Below are 16,653 nucleotides of genomic sequence, written 5' to 3'. Positions count from 1 at the left end.
AGGCTGAGCCAGAGGGAGAAGAGGAATTCCTTGGTAAAGGTTCCTAAAGGCTTTGTTTCTTGGGAAAGACCCGCTAGAATTCGCCTGACTTTTCCCTGGCTTGTCTGGAAAGGCGGATGCCCCCAAGGAACCCACGAGTCTTGTGCTGAGTGGTCTTCTCACTCCCACATCCACACCCGCCTTGTTCACGCCTTCAAAGTGACCACTGCTCAAGACCCTCCCCAAAGCTCAGAAAGCTCACTTTACCCATTCTGTAAGGCCCATTCATGTCTCCCAAAGACGGTAGGAAAATTGGAACTTAAACCTAAATACCCAGAAAACTAAACAAGGACCGTGTCCCGTTTTCCTGGCCCCTCGGGAGCACCCGAGAAGACGAGCAACTTTCTCCCCTACTTCTCAGTCCGTCGGCCTCTCCCACTCTCGCCTTTGAAGTAGACGCGACGAGAGGGGGCGGGGAGGCGGGGTTCGGGGCCAGCGGAGCCGGGGAAGCGACTCCCCAGAGGTGGGCTGGGACCCGCGTGAGCAGCGGGGCGCGCCCCTTCCCCGCCGCGCGCGCCAGGATCGTCGCCGGCGGCCGCGCAGCGTCCTCGATCTGTCTGCGCTGGGTCCCGCGGGGCGCGAGGGGAGGGGACAGGAGAAAAAAGAGGGCCGGGCAGCCGAGGGGAGGAGGCGGTGCGTGCCTCGCCTGCCAAAGGGAGAGCTGTTCATCTGCGTGCGATCCCCGCCGCCCAGCGCGCGGCCGCAGCGCTCCGCCCGAGCCGCCCCCGAGACTCCGGAGTGGGGTCTCCACTGCGTTCCACTGCCGGGCTTTCCTGAGACCCTCGGCTCTGCCGGCCCCAGCTCTTCCAAGTCGGCCCCGGGTCTCTGCGGCTGTTAAGGACAGCGGCAAAAAGAGAAGGACGGTCTTCTGTGCTTTGGATGTTCCCGTCCGGGAACGACAGCAAGTTGTGTGTGCGCCCGGGACCCGGGAAAGAAGGTGGCCGCCGCGCGCCAGCCATGTAAGTAAAGCGCTCGGCTGCCCGGCGGGCGTGGGCTCCGCTTCTTTCCTCGGGCCCCCTCTGATCCGGACGCTGGAGTTGGGCTACTCCCGGGCTCCATCCAGACTTGGTGAGCTTGGCTCTTCTGCCGGCTCTGCCTGACTGCCGCGTCTGCTGTTGGCATTGGCCTCCGGGGGGGTGCTGCCTTCCCATCCTTATCTCCTTTCTCCCAGAGCCGGCAGGAAAATGCCTCTTTCCCCTTTTTGGAATTGAGGGATCCTTGTGTGTCTCCATGGGTGGAGTGGAGGTGAAGCAATTGCAGGGGCCTGAATCTGGGCTTGTCTGGGCAAGAGCGCCTCGTCCCATCTGGAGAAGAGGGCCCTCCGCTCCCCACGCCACTCCCTGCTGGTCTTCTCTAACCTCTGGGCCCAGAAAGACCAACTTGAGCCACTGACAAGATTAAAGAAAATAAATGAATAAATGAATGAATAAATAAATATGGAGCCCGGGTTCCTTTTGAATGATATCCAGAATTGGAGATGGGACATTGTGTGGGGAAGAGACAGGTGGGGGCAAGGAATTTCCAAAACTAGAGTTAGGAAGGAGTTCTGGGGATGGAATCCTAAGGTGGATGGGCTCTGTGCTTCTGGATTCATTTCTTTATGGAAAGTGTGGGAAATGGTTGAGAAACTCATTTCGAATGGCAGGAATGGAAGAAAATGCACGTGGAACCATTTGAATGGGGCTTAATGATGAGTGCTGAAAAGTGTGGATTACCTTTCACATTAGGCAATTGTTCTCCAGGAGGAATGGTTTCCATGAAATTATTGGAACCGATGAATCAGAATAGCAGATGTAAAAGTAAGACACACACAGGTTTTCTTTTACACTAGAAGATAGTTGTTAGGACTGAAGGAATTCTCAGATGCTACTGATTGAGTACTAGAAGTGTCCCATAATAGTTCTGTCCAATGTCTGTGCTTAGACAGTCCATAATGTTTGTTAAATTTATGGGATGTTACAATTGTAAAAATATTACCCTAATTATTTTGTGTGGACAGAATTAATACACCCTTAAAGGGACACAGAAAAGTTGCTACAAACTGTGAGCATGAACCTGCAAGCCAAATAGACAAACCACAGTATGGTTCATTTTATTTTAATATCCTGAATTATGTTTAGTGCCAGTAAAAATGCTGCATTACTTTTAATGTGAGTATATGAAATGAATTCACTGCCGTGGCAAATAGAAGTCATGCGTTTCTTTAAGTAAATAGCTGTCAGAGCTCATTTGGGGGCATTTATAGGAGATAAAGATGTGGAAAAACTTTAAGGTAGTTTGGCAAAGCTTGAGTTATAGAGCAGTTTATAGAGGGAATTAGTTCTTCCCACTTTTGAAGTGTCGAGGCAAGTTTAAATGTTCTTTCAACTGTAGGCCAACTGGATAGGTATCATCACTTCTCTGAAAGAATCTAACTTATTATATTTCCTATTGCTTTTTTCCAGGGACCATCAACCTTACTACAGAGGATGGGAAGTTGATGCCCAGTGAGCTTTGAAGATCTGTTTTGTTCATAGTCACTCTTTGGTGGATTACCTGTGGGTTTCTGGTGGCTCCACACCTTGACTCACGCCTGCAGGTCCCAGAAGGTTTACTTCCGGTCCTCATTACCCTATCTGGTGAAAGATGGCATCCAGCCTGACTTGTACTGGGGTGATCTGGGCCCTGCTCTCTTTTCTCTGTGCTGCCACCTCCTGTGTGGGGTTCTTTATGCCTTACTGGCTCTGGGGATCACAGCTGGGCAAGCCGGTGTCCTTCGGTACTTTCCGGAGGTGCTCGTATCCTGTGCATGATGAGAGTCGGCAGATGATGGTGATGGTGGAGGAATGCGGGCGCTATGCCTCCTTCCAGGGCATTCCCAGCGCAGAATGGAGGATCTGTACCATAGTGACGGGCCTGGGTTGTGGCCTGCTGCTCCTGGTGGCACTCACTGCCCTCATGGGTTGCTGTGTGTCTGAGCTCATCTCCAGGACGGTGGGGAGAGTGGCTGGAGGAATTCAGTTTCTGGGGGGTAAGTGACTTACTCAACTTGAGTTGTTTACCAGAATCCCAAAGCAGTGCTGAAAGTTATGTTTCATTTGTCTGCTGAGATGATTGTAACTGACTCTTGGAATTCACAGGAGAAGTAGGTATGGAATGGCTTTGGGAATAGACTGTCAAAATCAAAGATCTTTACTGGACTTGCTTTAGGGCTTCAAGGGCTCTTAATTTCTGTGCATCCCTAGGCATATATACCATTGGCCTGCTAACTACCATTTATGGGAGGCAGTATCTCCTACATTGTTTGTGTTCTAGTAGGGGAGCGAGTTTGGATTTTATAGCTTTTTGCTCTTTTTGTTCAATAATAGGCAATTGGATGATCATTGTCTTACTGGAAACTTCAGGTCTTTAGAAGTAAAACTTTCATAGAAAAGTTCAAAGGGTTTTTGATTCAACATTGTCCCCATAAGCCTCTAGTACTCCTTGATGGGTGTAAATTCGACCCTTGCTCAAACATAAACCATATTTCTAAATAAATATTACTATTTTAAATGAGAGAACAGTTTTGTATGAACAACTATAAACTTAATTACACTACAAAGATAGCTATAGGCCTAATTACCATGTTAGGATCTAATGTTCCTGGGTGCTTTTGCTGTGTGGAAAAAGAAAAGAATACTGTATTTAGCAAATGAGGTGTGCTTGTCCCAAATGGACTGGATAGTTTCACTAACACCAGAAAAGGTTTGATTTTTACTTGGCTTTCCTCCAGAAAGTATTGCTTCAGTATCTCTGGTCATATGGTTCTAATTGCACTTTATATATTTTCCACTGTGCTTTTCACCTCCATTCTTCAACCTGACTGGCTGAACTTGTCTGATTTACAGTCCACCCTGGTGAAATATGACAACCTCCATAGATAGTGCAGACTGAAGGGAAATGGAAACCTGGGAAAGTTATAAAATGTATTTGTAACTTCATGACAAAGTAGAAGCCTGTTATGCTCCCATTTGGTGTTCTCTTATATTCTTTTAGGAAGACTACAGAAGAAGAAAAAGAAACATTAATAATGAATAGTTCTGAGATAGCCAGTACACATTTGAGAACCCCAAATGGCTTACTTCAGATTATTGAATAGAAAACTTTCACAAGTAATATTTCAAGGATATTAAAAATACAAGTGGCAAAAATATTTGTGTTTTGGAATGAGAAATAGACATGTTTTCAGTTCTTCATTTCCTTCTTCTGAATCAACTTTTTGTTGTTGTTTTCTGATGGTTTTGCATCTTAGTCTGCCTAGGAGGAAAGTTGGGGAATTTAAAAATTCTGTCCTTACTGCTTCAGTATTCAACACTGATAGAAATCTTGCCTGTGACATGTGTGTATGTACAGAAATATAGTAAAACTATTAGGAAACATAAAGAGGTTGTTGTTGAAAATGGAAATTAAAACACAGTGTTATAAACTTGTTCATAGCACAGGTTTTTAGTCTAGAACTAATGCCAGCAGTATTTTAAAAATTTTTCTTTAAGAATAAACTGGGTTTGCTGTTTGTTTCACTTGGCTCTGGAAAAATGCTTAGGCAGTTTCATTTTCTCCTCTTATGGTAAATATTACTTTCCATTTTTTCTTCATTTTAGGGCAGAGACAGCTATTATTTCTGGCAGAATAGAAAAATGCTTACAAAGAGAAATCAGTTTTTATTGATTATCTTTAAACATATAATGAAGGAAGGCAATAGGAAGTGAATCTGAGACCCATGAGATTTATGCTTCCCTCTCTGAGCTATGTATAGATTTTTTTGAATTACATAGAGCTAAATGTTCTACTTTACAGAATACCCAAGGGACAGACAATTGGAAAAGTTGTATGTATCTTAAAAGCAACCATGTTGTTTCCTTTGTCTACGCTTTTGGTGCACCCTGATTTGGTGAGAGTTACTGACATTAAGCTAAGGATATATAAATATATCCATATATATATATATATATATATATATAAAATATGTTACTAGCAGTTGATAATCTTTCATTTCTCATGTATATATATGTATTTCTAACATTAGCAAACAGTAATTCTGGATGTAAAACCTAAGAAGATTTTTCGGATTCTAACTTCTTGAGAGTACACCAGTGAGTAAATATACCCATTGCCAAAGATAATGGTAACTTTAGAATTAAAAAATAGCTTGAAATATATAGCAGGTTTTGAAAATCTGCTATTAATCACTCTTGGGTAATAAGAGGCCAGATGACAAAACAAAACACTCCAAAAAAATTCTTCCTGTTGTTCATTTCATAATTGTTTGGATTTCGATTCATAAAAGCTTATGTGGTAAATAATTTATTGTATTACATTTTTTTTCCATAAAATGGGTGAATTTTAGAAAGATCTCTGTGGAATTCCAGACCAGTCAGTTCTGTGAATCTCATAGACTACGTGTTTCAGAAATGTAATCAACATACAGGGAACTCTGCTGCGAGGCAGATTCTCTTGCTAAAAATGATTCGCCCAGAAGGGTTATGTTTAGCTAAAGTGATGGTTGTTCCAAAAACAACAGGAAGCAGGAGGATGGCAAAATACAGAGGCATTCTGCTTAACCCTGCCTGCTGTATCTGGAGTTTGCACATATGGTGTAACATCAGGCAGCAAAACCCCTGCAGTACTTTGGAACAAGTTAAAGGACAACGTGTCAACCTTAATTTTGAACCTTCTTACTATGAATGACTAGAGGTAAAAATTTCACTTGTCAACTGATAGAACAACATAAAATGGGATGGTGGTACATGGGCGTTTGCTATCTGTCCTAAGAAAACTGAAGGAATCAAAGAGGAGTCCACTTTTCTGTGTCACTTCAACACCAACTTAACTGCTGCCATCTCCATCTCATAAGACATGTTTACATCACAATTAAAAAAAAAAAAGTTGTGAATTGGGTTCTACCCTCAGTTGTTTTTTTTTAAAAAAAGGCATGTAGAAAGACTTTGGAAAATATCATGTATGCTAAAAATGTTAACATGTATGTGACATGGCAAGAAAATAGAGGTTTTAAAGTCATTTTTGTTTGTTCAACATAAAAGTATGCACCTTCAAATACTGTTGTACTCATGAAGGGCTTCAACAGAACTTTAGAAAATTGATAGCAAACTTTCTGATGCAGTAGTAAGGTGTTGAATTTCCTTCAAAAGGAGATAGCTAAGAGTATTATAAAGATATATTAAATCGGTAAGTTCTGTGAACTTGTGCTTGTGAATGTCAATTTCTGAATTTGTAGATTTCATCTTAAGAGACTGCTGGTGCTGTACTGAAAGAATGTCAAAGAAAGTCCCAAATTTCCACTGTTTAGTTTGAACGAGTGTCATATATATGTATAAAAGGAGCATAGGACGCTAGCCAGCAGCGAACTGCCTTTCCAGTTTAGACACTTTTCTGTGCTAAGAAACCAGGGGCGATCCTCTCCTCAACTAATTGATAGTTGATTGCTGTTCGTGATAGTAATGATGACAGAGTGTATCTTGGAGCATCCCTTTCTCTGTGCTGAAAGCACCATGCCTTTCCAGGTACCCTCACGGGGGAGCCCATCTGGGCCTGTCTTTCACTCTTTTAGGATGATTGCTCGGGACCCTCCTTCCTTTGCTTTACCTTAAGCCTGATCTGTCCTCTGATGTGCAGATTATGCTTTCTTTTGTATCCAGGTTCTCTGTCAAGTGACAGCTGAATAAAAGATAAATAATAAATGTTGGCATATTAATGGGTATCTTGACTTTTTAGTGATGGTGTCTCAACTGAAAGCAGTTGCTCTAATTTTAAGAAATTCTGGGATTTTAAAGCCAGTTGGGGGAGCAGGCAAAGCTCTTTTTGCTCCTCTTTAGGTTGTATCTTAGAGATTACTATTTGTGTTTCATTCACTTTGCTCTAAGCTATGATATAAGGTCCAGGTGAGTTATCTTAAATTCTTAGCCAGAGGTATTTGAACTTCGGCCTGCATCAGAATTGCCTGCAGCACAAGACAGCACTCCAGGGGCCCATCCTGGAGTTTCTGATGTAGTAGATTTGGTCAGGGATATGACCATTCACATTTCTAGCAAGTTCCCAAGTGATACCGATTCTGCTGGTTCAGAGGCCCTACCTTGATAATCCTGTTGTTTGCTAACCATTTAATATTTTTTAAAAAAATGTGACTTCCAGTAAATGGCTAAGTTTCAGAACTTAAAAGCTCAGTTGTGTAGTGGCTAGGAAAAAAGTTCCACCTCTGTAGTTTGGTATTGGTTGAATTCATCCTGGTTCCGGTTCTCCTTGTTCTTATCTCCTTGCTCTGGAGTTCTCTGCCAACACTGTTACAATTTGGATCCAGAAATGTTCCACTGAAAACTCATGTTTTGAAAGCATGATTCCCAATGCAATAGAGTGTGGTGGTGGTGGTGGGGCTTTTAGGCAATGATGAGAGCTGTAACCTCATCAGTGGATTAATCCATTTGATGGATTAACAATCAGAATGGACTACTGGGTGGTAATTGTAGGCAGGTAGGGGTGGCTGGAAGAAGTAGGTCATCAGGGCTGTGCCCTTGGGAATCAGATCTTGTCCCTGACTCCTCCTGGGCTCTCTCTGCTTCCTGGCTGCTGTGACATGAGCAGTTTTCCTCTGCCACAACATTACACCATGGTGTTTCTCCCTTGCAGCCAGCCAGCCAGGGACTGAGACCTCTGAAACCATGAACCCAAAAGAAACTTTTCTTCTTCTAAGTTGTTCCTGCCAGGTATTTTGATCATAGTGATGAAAAGCTGACTAACACAAATACATATTATACTCTATCCAAAACATATTAAATTTCCTTTCATCTACCATTCTCCTACACCAGAAACAAGATTTTACAGATGGCAACTAAAAATAAGCCCTTATTACATCCTCTGTAGTTAGCATGCAGTGGTTTTTCAGGAAGGAATTACTAATTGAAAAATAAGAAAGTCATACAGCAGACCAAAGGGGTGGGCCTCGACAACCCTTGGTCAACTCTGTATAGCCATGTCCATTCAGGAGGTGGGATGAATAGACTAGGTGTGTGCCTTAGGAATCAGCTGGTCTGAGCTCTGCTGCCAGGCAGGATGGCACCTAATTCAGCTCTGGCTCGTGAACATGTCTCCTGGTCCTGAGCATCTCTAGGGGAGAGGATGATTTGCTCTTGCTCAGTGGTAGGTCTTCCTAGGGCCACAGACCACATGATTTATCATGACCGTGTATACTGATAATACAGACAAAGAAGCTTGAGATGGAGCTTAAACGGTGTAGCACTGGGAGCAGGCTTTGCCAACCAGAAAAGAGTGGAAGGAAGCTGCATTGTAGACAGCCAACAGTGGACCAACGGAGTCCATCTACTCCAAGTCTGGATTTGTTACAGGCATGGATGGTGGCCAATTGATAATTTATGAAATCTAGAACACCAAACTTTATATTTTTATATCTAATAATTTTTTTGTTCAGTACTAGAGATCAAACCCAAGGCCTTACATATTCTAGGCAAGCGCTCTGCTGCTGAGTCACATCCCCAGCCTGCTTAATAATGGTTTTAAATGACATTTTCAGATAATCATTGACACCAGTTTTATTATTATTATTTTTTCCCTAGAAGAACATGTTTTCTAAGTTTTAACCCAGGAAGTTTTTGATGCCTTCCTATGAAGCTTCCAGGTTCTCCTTATCACAGTTCAGTACAATATTCCTTTAGTCTTCTAGTGGGCCTGAAAAAAAGAAACATCACTGGAGAGCTTATTCCCCAGGGAGAGTCCAGGGCCCCTCTCCAAAGAGTGTGTTGGGCAGCTGTGGGTGAGTGAGGCTCAGGTGGAGCACTTTAAACAAATTCCACTGGTGCTCTGAGACCACATTCTGAGAAACAAATCAATGCATCCACTTTAAACTTCATATTATATTAGTATTAGGGTATAGACTTACAGAACTGATAAGCTTTGGTATGAATCATGAGACTCGTTACATCTGTAATTACTATTTTCAGGGTGATGGGATTCGAGCTGAAGAACATCAGAATTGCTATGGGAACAGATGCCTTAATACTATGATTGGTTTTCCCTTTATATTGAGGACTTCAAGTGATCTTCACTCATATATATATATATATATATATATATATATATATATATATATGCACTCATGTAGCAGAGAAACCAAATATTTTCCATGCTTAGAGGGAGCCTGTATTTTGACTTGTGATTCCAGCTGTAGACAACAGACTCCCACCACCATTCCAGGTGCTGTGTTTTACATCCTTCACCCTGAGACAATGTCAAGTTGTTGGTTCATGTTCAATGAGAGTATTCTCAGATCCCTGGTTTCTTTTCAGTTCTTAAAAATGGTGGAATATAAAATTATCCATTACTCTTGGACCTGTTATTAGCAACACTGCAACTCTGCCCCTGCCCCCTTCTTTAGATTTCTCTTTTTTTTGACATGGTCCACTTCTCCATTTATTTTTTCAGGGTACAGTCTTCCTAAGAGAGTCCTTTGATTTTTCATTTACTTCCCCTTGTTACCACCAGCTAACACAGCCATAGTCAGGGGTAGAGACTAAAGAGGTCAGGGGTAGTATGGATTAATTATCCTTGCTAACACACTGCATATTGGTTAGTTGTCTTTAAAAACATATGTTGTTAGTCACTAAGGAAACCAACTGAGGAATGCAAATCCATAACCATTACCATAGAAAGAACTCAAAAAGCACTAAGAGATCTTTACGCTCTTCTATATGGTATCACGAGATGCTTAAAATTTGCACTCCACACAAAGTTGTCATTGTACACCAACAGTATTTGAACTCTCTAGCTTGGCAAGCATGTTTTACTGTGGGCGCGGGTTAAAATAAAAAAGGAATAAAAGCATCAGTTCAAACCTTTTACTACTGATGCCATCAAAATTGATCTTGTTGCTCTTTTAAAGTATCCACCTTAAGGGTGTTCCGAGGGACGTTAATCCTAGGTGTACCGATGTGTATTCATAGGAAGCAGCAAAACGATGTAGGGACAAGGAGATTTGAGAAATACTCGACTATGGGAAGTTAAGAGCTTTCATTACAGCACAACTTGACAGTTTTTGGTATGTTATGCAAATTGCCAATCTCCTGGGCAAAATGGGTTGAAATATAGTATTAAGTGTTTCCCTGATTTATTTGGGCCCTGCATCCTGAAGAGATCTGTGAGTTAGTTTCCACCTCACCGCAGCAAAGCAGGTAATTCATTCTTTTTACAGATGAGAACACTGAAGTTTAAAGAGTGACATCCAAAGTTATCCCATTAGTTATGGATTAAGCTATGAATACTAACACCATCACATCAAGGTGGTAATTAATCCTACTTTGTATTTTATTAGAATATAGAGTTTTTGATAGAGTTGTAGATAAGAAAATAATAAGCCTTTTAACGTAAGTGGTATTTGTTGTTGTTTCCTTTGCCTCAGTTTTTGCTTCTGGTGCAATAGGAAACTCACAGTAATATGATATAATGACTTTGCCACTTTCCAAAAAGAATATTACAGTTTAATGTGAATAACATAATGTGTTATTAGGAGAGAAAGCCCAAAGAAACTAACATACTGTCTTTTAAGGTAAAAGTAATATGAATTCCAGGGGACACATCTCTTCAATAACTAAACCAAAGATTCTGTGTCTCTCTTTAAAAATGAAAGGTAATGTCCTACATTGCCAATGTTGATCAATAAAATATTATGATAGAAACAAAACTTTTAAAGTTCTAGCTAGATCATAATAAAGGAGCCTAGGGATTTCTTGAGGGTTTGGGGTTTTTAAATAGTTATTTTTAGAGGTCAGTGTGGTTAGACACAGGGTTGCCCAGGTCCAGCCATTGAGGTTGCTGACTTATTATTGGAGAATTTGGTATCTTTTCTTTTGTTTATAGGATAGATGCCATTCCAGCTAGTAATTTGCTCTCAGAATTCGTGAAGCTAAAACTGTAAGTTCCACAACCGACCTGCTTATCTCTGTAGTAAATATTTACCCTCCATATGTCTCAGGTTTTTAATAAGCAGACAACATCTGGTATCTTGATATACTAAACCATATGTAAAAATATTGTTGAATTAAAAAATGAAATTCCATTTTATGGTTCTCTATTTTTTCTTATCTCTTTCAGAAGGTCACTATTGGAACTATGACATATTTTTCTTGTAGGTCTATAGTAACTAAACTAGTAAATGACACCTGATATGTTAAAGTAATATTTTATGTGTTATTTAGTTTTACTTTACAGTGGCGCTTGTATCTACAACCTCATTCTTCTATACCTCACAGGAATATTTCAAATGTGAAATAAAATAATGCTACTAATGTGATGACAAAACATTGTTCCTTTAACTGATGTCCCTGTTAATGTTAGTCCTTTGGAAAAAAGTATACTATGTTTAAATGATGCTGCATAATACAACAATTCCCTCTCCAAGCACATTTTTGTAGTTCAAAATACCTTTCATTAAAAAAAAAATCAGCTTAACTTTACCATTGTGTTTCACAAACTTACTTGGGAATATCTAGGTTCTACTTACGCATAATATGCATGGCTATCTCTGAGTTAATGGTTGGCAGAATGAATGCTGGGAAATGCTGAGTTAAATATGCTGTGGTTCCAGAAGATTGGTGGCTTGGAGATTCCTCAGAAAACTTGGAATAGAACCACCATTTTATCCATCTATCCTACTTCTTGGTTTATACCCAAAGGACTTAAAATCAGCATACTACAGTGATGCAGCCACATCAATGTTTATAGCAGCTCAATTCGCAATAGCTAAACTATGGAATCAACCTAGGTGCCCTTCAACAGATGAATAGGTAAAGAAAATGTGTGTACACACACATATACACACACATGCACGCATACACACACACATGATGGAATATTACTCAGCTTTAAAGAAGAATGAAATTATGGCATTTGCTGGTAAATGGATGGAGCTGGAGAATATCACACTAATCAAAATAAACCAATCCCCAAAACCCAAAAGCTGCATGTTTTCTTTGATATGAGGATGCTAATTCACAATGTGGAGTAGCACCAGGGAAGAATAGAGTTACTTTAGATTAGGTAGAGGGTATTGAAGGGAGGGGAGAGGGAGTATGGGGATGGGAAAGATAGGAGAGATGAATCAGACATTATTATCCTGTGTACATATGTATCTATACAACCAGTGAGATTCTACATCATGTATAACCCGAAGAATGAGAAATTATATTCAATTATATATGATGTATCAAGTGCATTCTACTGTGATGTATAACTAATTAAAATAAATAAATAGTTTTTAAAAATGTACTATTACTTAAATTCTCACCTTCCTTAGCTTCTCTTCTTTGGGCATTAACTTCCTGTCCTCTGCAGGTGCCCAAGCTCATTATCATTGTTTGGTTCATGACATTAAGGAGAACAGGCCTTGCTACTGAGGGGGTTTAATGCCCACTCCACTTAAATTTGTGAATCAGGTACCTTAAGGTGATGACCACTTTCTTGAAAAGACAATCTGTTGCCAATAAAACTTTATTTAAAAAAAAAAGAAATATGAATGAATGCTACACATGTGCAGGGGAGAAGTGCCATTCTGTCTGTGAGAGAAAGAGAGCGGGGCTCCAATGCAGAGATGTTAGCTGAACTGGAGCTTATATGCTGGAGACTCCCTGGGACTTGGGGAAGGGGAACCCCATGTCCTCAAGCCAAGAGATTATGGGAAGATTGGATATGAGTTAGGGAATGACCTTAAATTGACCACGGGGTGGTCATTTATTAACATACTCATAATTGAAAACTGTAGTCACTTACCTAATATAAATGAATCATATAGTTTGGAAACCTAATAGATGACTGTCATAGCTGAGGTTAGTCATGTTATAGCTGTGTAGTCGAGCAAAGAAAGAAACTAGTTACCTCTTGATTCTTCTGAGTTAACATTCGCATCATGTAAAAGCCAATTGCATCAAAGATCACAAAGCACAAAGTGTTCTTTTGTCATCCCAGTGAAATTTGTAGTTCTCATATATTTGTTTTTGAAGAAAAAAAGAAACAATGTGACTTTAAGCTCTAAAATATTATGATTCTGTAATTAAATGCAATCCTCATTTGAGTCTCCTTGGTGAGACTCTCAGTGTGTGAGCATGGCTTTCTTAGGTGTCTCTGGGCAGATCTTCCCCTAGACTTCAGTAACTGTATTAAAATACATGCCCCCAAAGTTATGGTGAGATGACCCAGGTCGTCCTCTCAGTAATCTACTAATATACCTTGTGTGTGGATGACTGATTGCAGTAGGTAATGTTGGGTGGGACTAGGCACACATAGCAAGTGCTGGGTCCTCACAGGACCACAACATTCCAACATCTGTATGATTGGGAAGGGGGACACAGGGCCATGTTCAAGATCAGCATGGCAATGCTTGGCTCTCATAGTAATCCAAGTTTCCCATATTATTTCTCCTTTCTTGCTATATATGCACAGTTGTCTTGGACAGAAGAATAAGATTTTTCCATGTTCTCATCATGTCTAGAAGGGAACTCAGTGGACTCATTTTCTGCAATTTAGTGTATCACTTTTCGTTGCTATTTGTTTTGTTTTTCTCATTTGTGATGGTCTTAACCAGTCTAAAGAGAAAGTTGCAATTCTTATGTATTAGAGCAATTCCTTTATAGATTCTATAGTCACTTCTAAGATAGTGTTAATTCTCATAATGGTGCTTTGAGGAAGAATAGTCATTTTAATCTTAAGGAAAATTACCCGGATACATAGTAGATATAAAAACAAAGAAACATTCACTGTATATTGGGACTTTATTTGCTTATTTAATAAATTTTTTTTACAGTGCCAACTGTGTGTTGGGTTCTGTTTTAGGCACTGGAGATAGAATGCTGATTAAAATGGTAGGGTTCTGGTCTAACTAGAATCTAAGTATAGTGAGAGAGACCAACATTAATTGAATACTCTCAAAAATGATTGTAAAGTTATAGTAAATATTAGGAAGAAAAGGTGGATCATTAGAGGTGATAAGGGTGGGGTGCCAAAGGCCGAGATTCCTGAAAAAACCAGGTTTGAGTTGAGACCTGGTGCCCAGAGGGACAGGAGGGAAGAGTGTCTCCCTCGTGGGGGATGGCAGGGACCAGCCCTCAGGTGTGAGGGAGCAGGTTGCCTTTGTGGCAGTCTAGACCAGAATGCACAAGGGAACCTGGAATAGATGAGAGTGGAGAGGGGCCAGAAGGCTTGCTGTTGAATCTTGTTAGTGAGTCACACAGCAAGGCCCTGGACCCTGGGAAATGAAAGGGAGGTGAGGCCTGATTTATGAGGCAAGTTGATCTGATCTAGGCAGTTTGTGGTTCAGGTTATGGTGGGACTTGGTTATGGTTTGGAAATGAGGTGCCAAAAGCTTTTGTGAATGCAGAGCTTAGTGTTGATCTCAGAGATCAGAAGCCCACGAAGAGATGAAGCGGTTGGAGCAGGGAGGGGCCATGTATTCCCGTTCTGCTCACACGAGAAGCTCATTCATTTGAGGCAAATTGTGAGAGAGTTGAGAGTGGTTGGTTGGAAACCACCTGGATACTTTCACTTATACCAGTCCTTTTGAGGTAGAACTATTATTATATTTTGAAACAAAGTCATCCTGATAGTTTTCTTTCTATTTTTTGAATGTGTAAGTTAGGTAATTCAGCGTCTAGGGTATTTAGTTAGGGGATACAGCTGTTTTGCATCCTATTCTTTTCCTTCACAGGGCTTTATATGCTTGTGATTACTTATTTAAGTTTTGCAATTAGGTGTATAATGTCTTTCTTCTCTGTTGGGTTGTAATCCTGAGGACAGAGGTGTGATCTATTTTAATACCCGATTTCTAGAACCTAGCAGAGTACCTGTGAGAGAGTAGGCCATAATAATTTACTGCCTGCTTGAAACTAAATATAACAGACTTTTTTTTTTTTATATTTTTTAGTCATATGTAGACACAATATGTTTATTTATTTATTTTTATGTGGTGCTGAGGATAGAACCCAATGCCTCGCACATGCATGTGCAAAGCAAGGGCTCTACCACTGAGCTACAGCCCCAGCCCCAACATAGACTCTTTGAAAAGCTATTAAGCATGTACCTTTAATCTAGTTTGATTTTGCAAATGTTGATCAAATTCCTGCTTTGCTGAATGGCAGCGCTAGGCCTGTGGTGAATATGGACTTGAATATAACAATGTTTGCTCTCAAGAGCCTCAAAATTTTAGTATGAGGAGTTGGACAGATGATGTGATGCAAGTGCTAAGAGGATTCAGAGAGATGCCCCCAAGATCCTGTGCAGGGGCACACATACTGAGCAGGCTGTGGAACAAGGTCAGCTTATGCAAATCCTTGGCCCAACCCAGCTACAGACCCTAAGTCCTTCCGCTTGAATCTTCAGTTTTACCATGGAAAAAAGCCAAGAAACAAACAAACAGAAAAGCTAGGCAAAAGTACATTAGGAGTTTTGGAATGTTTTGCAGCTGTAAAGTTCTCACTTTGTGAAGTGCTTCCTCATTGGCTGGGAGCTAGCCACAGTAGCTACATGTTCATTGAATTTCACTCTTCTCCCTGTTCCCTGCTTCATAAGGTCAGCTCTGCCTTGGTTTCCCCGTTTGCCTTACCCTTGAGTGCCCCAGTAAGATTAAAGTCTGCAGTACCCTTGGCTAGATCTGTCTCCTCTTCCTAGTGATCTACAGAGAGAGGGCTTGGACCCTGTAAAATGTAAGAGACACAGAGGTATGAAAGATGGGATAAAAATGCAATGGATGTGGCTTTGCAGTTCATTGCTGTTGGTGGGATTAAGCATCGGTGGTAGCTCTCTGTCTTCAAATCCACATGCTTCCTAGAATGGGGCTGACCTTCACCGGAACAGGGAGGTGAGTCCTAATTTGTGAGATCCTGTAAGGCGATCCATTCAGTTCCAGGCAGTTTGTAGTTCAAGTTTTGGTGGGACTTCGTTATGGTCTGGATATGAGGTGTCCTCCCAAAGCGCCTGTTAATGCAGGAATAATCAGAGGTAAAATGATTGGATTGAGATTTGTAACCTTTTGAATGGATGGACTACTGGATTACAACTGTAGGCAGGTGGGGAGTGACTGGAGGAGGTGGGTCACTGGGGGCATGTCTTGGATGGAACGTCTTTGCTTCCCTCTCTCTCTGCTTCATGTCGCCATCATAAGCTGAGCAACTTCCACTGGGCCCTTCCCCTTGATGTGCTGCCCCCACCTTGGGCCCTGAGCAATGGAGCTGCCTGTCTATGGACTGAGACCTCTGAAACCATGAACCAAATACACTTTCCCTCCTGTAAGTTGTTCTTGTTGAGTATTTTGGTCAAGGTGACAAAAAAAAAAAAAAAAAAAAAAAAAAAAACTGACTAAAAGAGTCTTCAAGGTGGAAAATCAGGTGGACAGTTGGGACTGTTGGGCATGGAGTTCATGAGAAAGATCAGAGCTAAATATATAGATTTATACAAAGAGCATTTTAAAAAAATCTTCACATGAGAGGCTGTCACTTTATTTTCTCTTAACAAGGCAAAACTTTTGCTTCTTGACACTTTTTTGACTGTGCTGGTTGGAAAGGCAAGCTCCTACTGTGACTGAATCGT

The 16,653-nt window shown here is 41.0% G+C and overlaps 1 protein-coding gene across 1 annotated transcript in view; it reads left to right on the top strand.

Annotated features, from left to right (window-relative positions):
• Positions 1-575: 575 nt before the first annotated feature.
• Positions 576-16,653, top strand: part of Lhfpl6 (LHFPL tetraspan subfamily member 6) — a 230,317-nt gene continuing 214,239 nt past the window's right edge. The window contains exons 1-2 of the mRNA XM_047553107.1: positions 576-998; positions 2,484-3,049. Coding sequence (XP_047409063.1) covers positions 2,665-3,049 — 385 coding nt within the window. The 5' untranslated portion in view covers positions 576-998; positions 2,484-2,664. The remainder of the gene's footprint in view (positions 999-2,483; positions 3,050-16,653) is intronic.

Source organism: Sciurus carolinensis, chromosome 5 (assembly GCF_902686445.1).
Source record: "Sciurus carolinensis chromosome 5, mSciCar1.2, whole genome shotgun sequence".
NCBI classification, from domain to species: Eukaryota; Metazoa; Chordata; class Mammalia; order Rodentia; family Sciuridae; genus Sciurus; species Sciurus carolinensis.
This window is presented reverse-complemented; position numbering and strand designations above follow the sequence as displayed.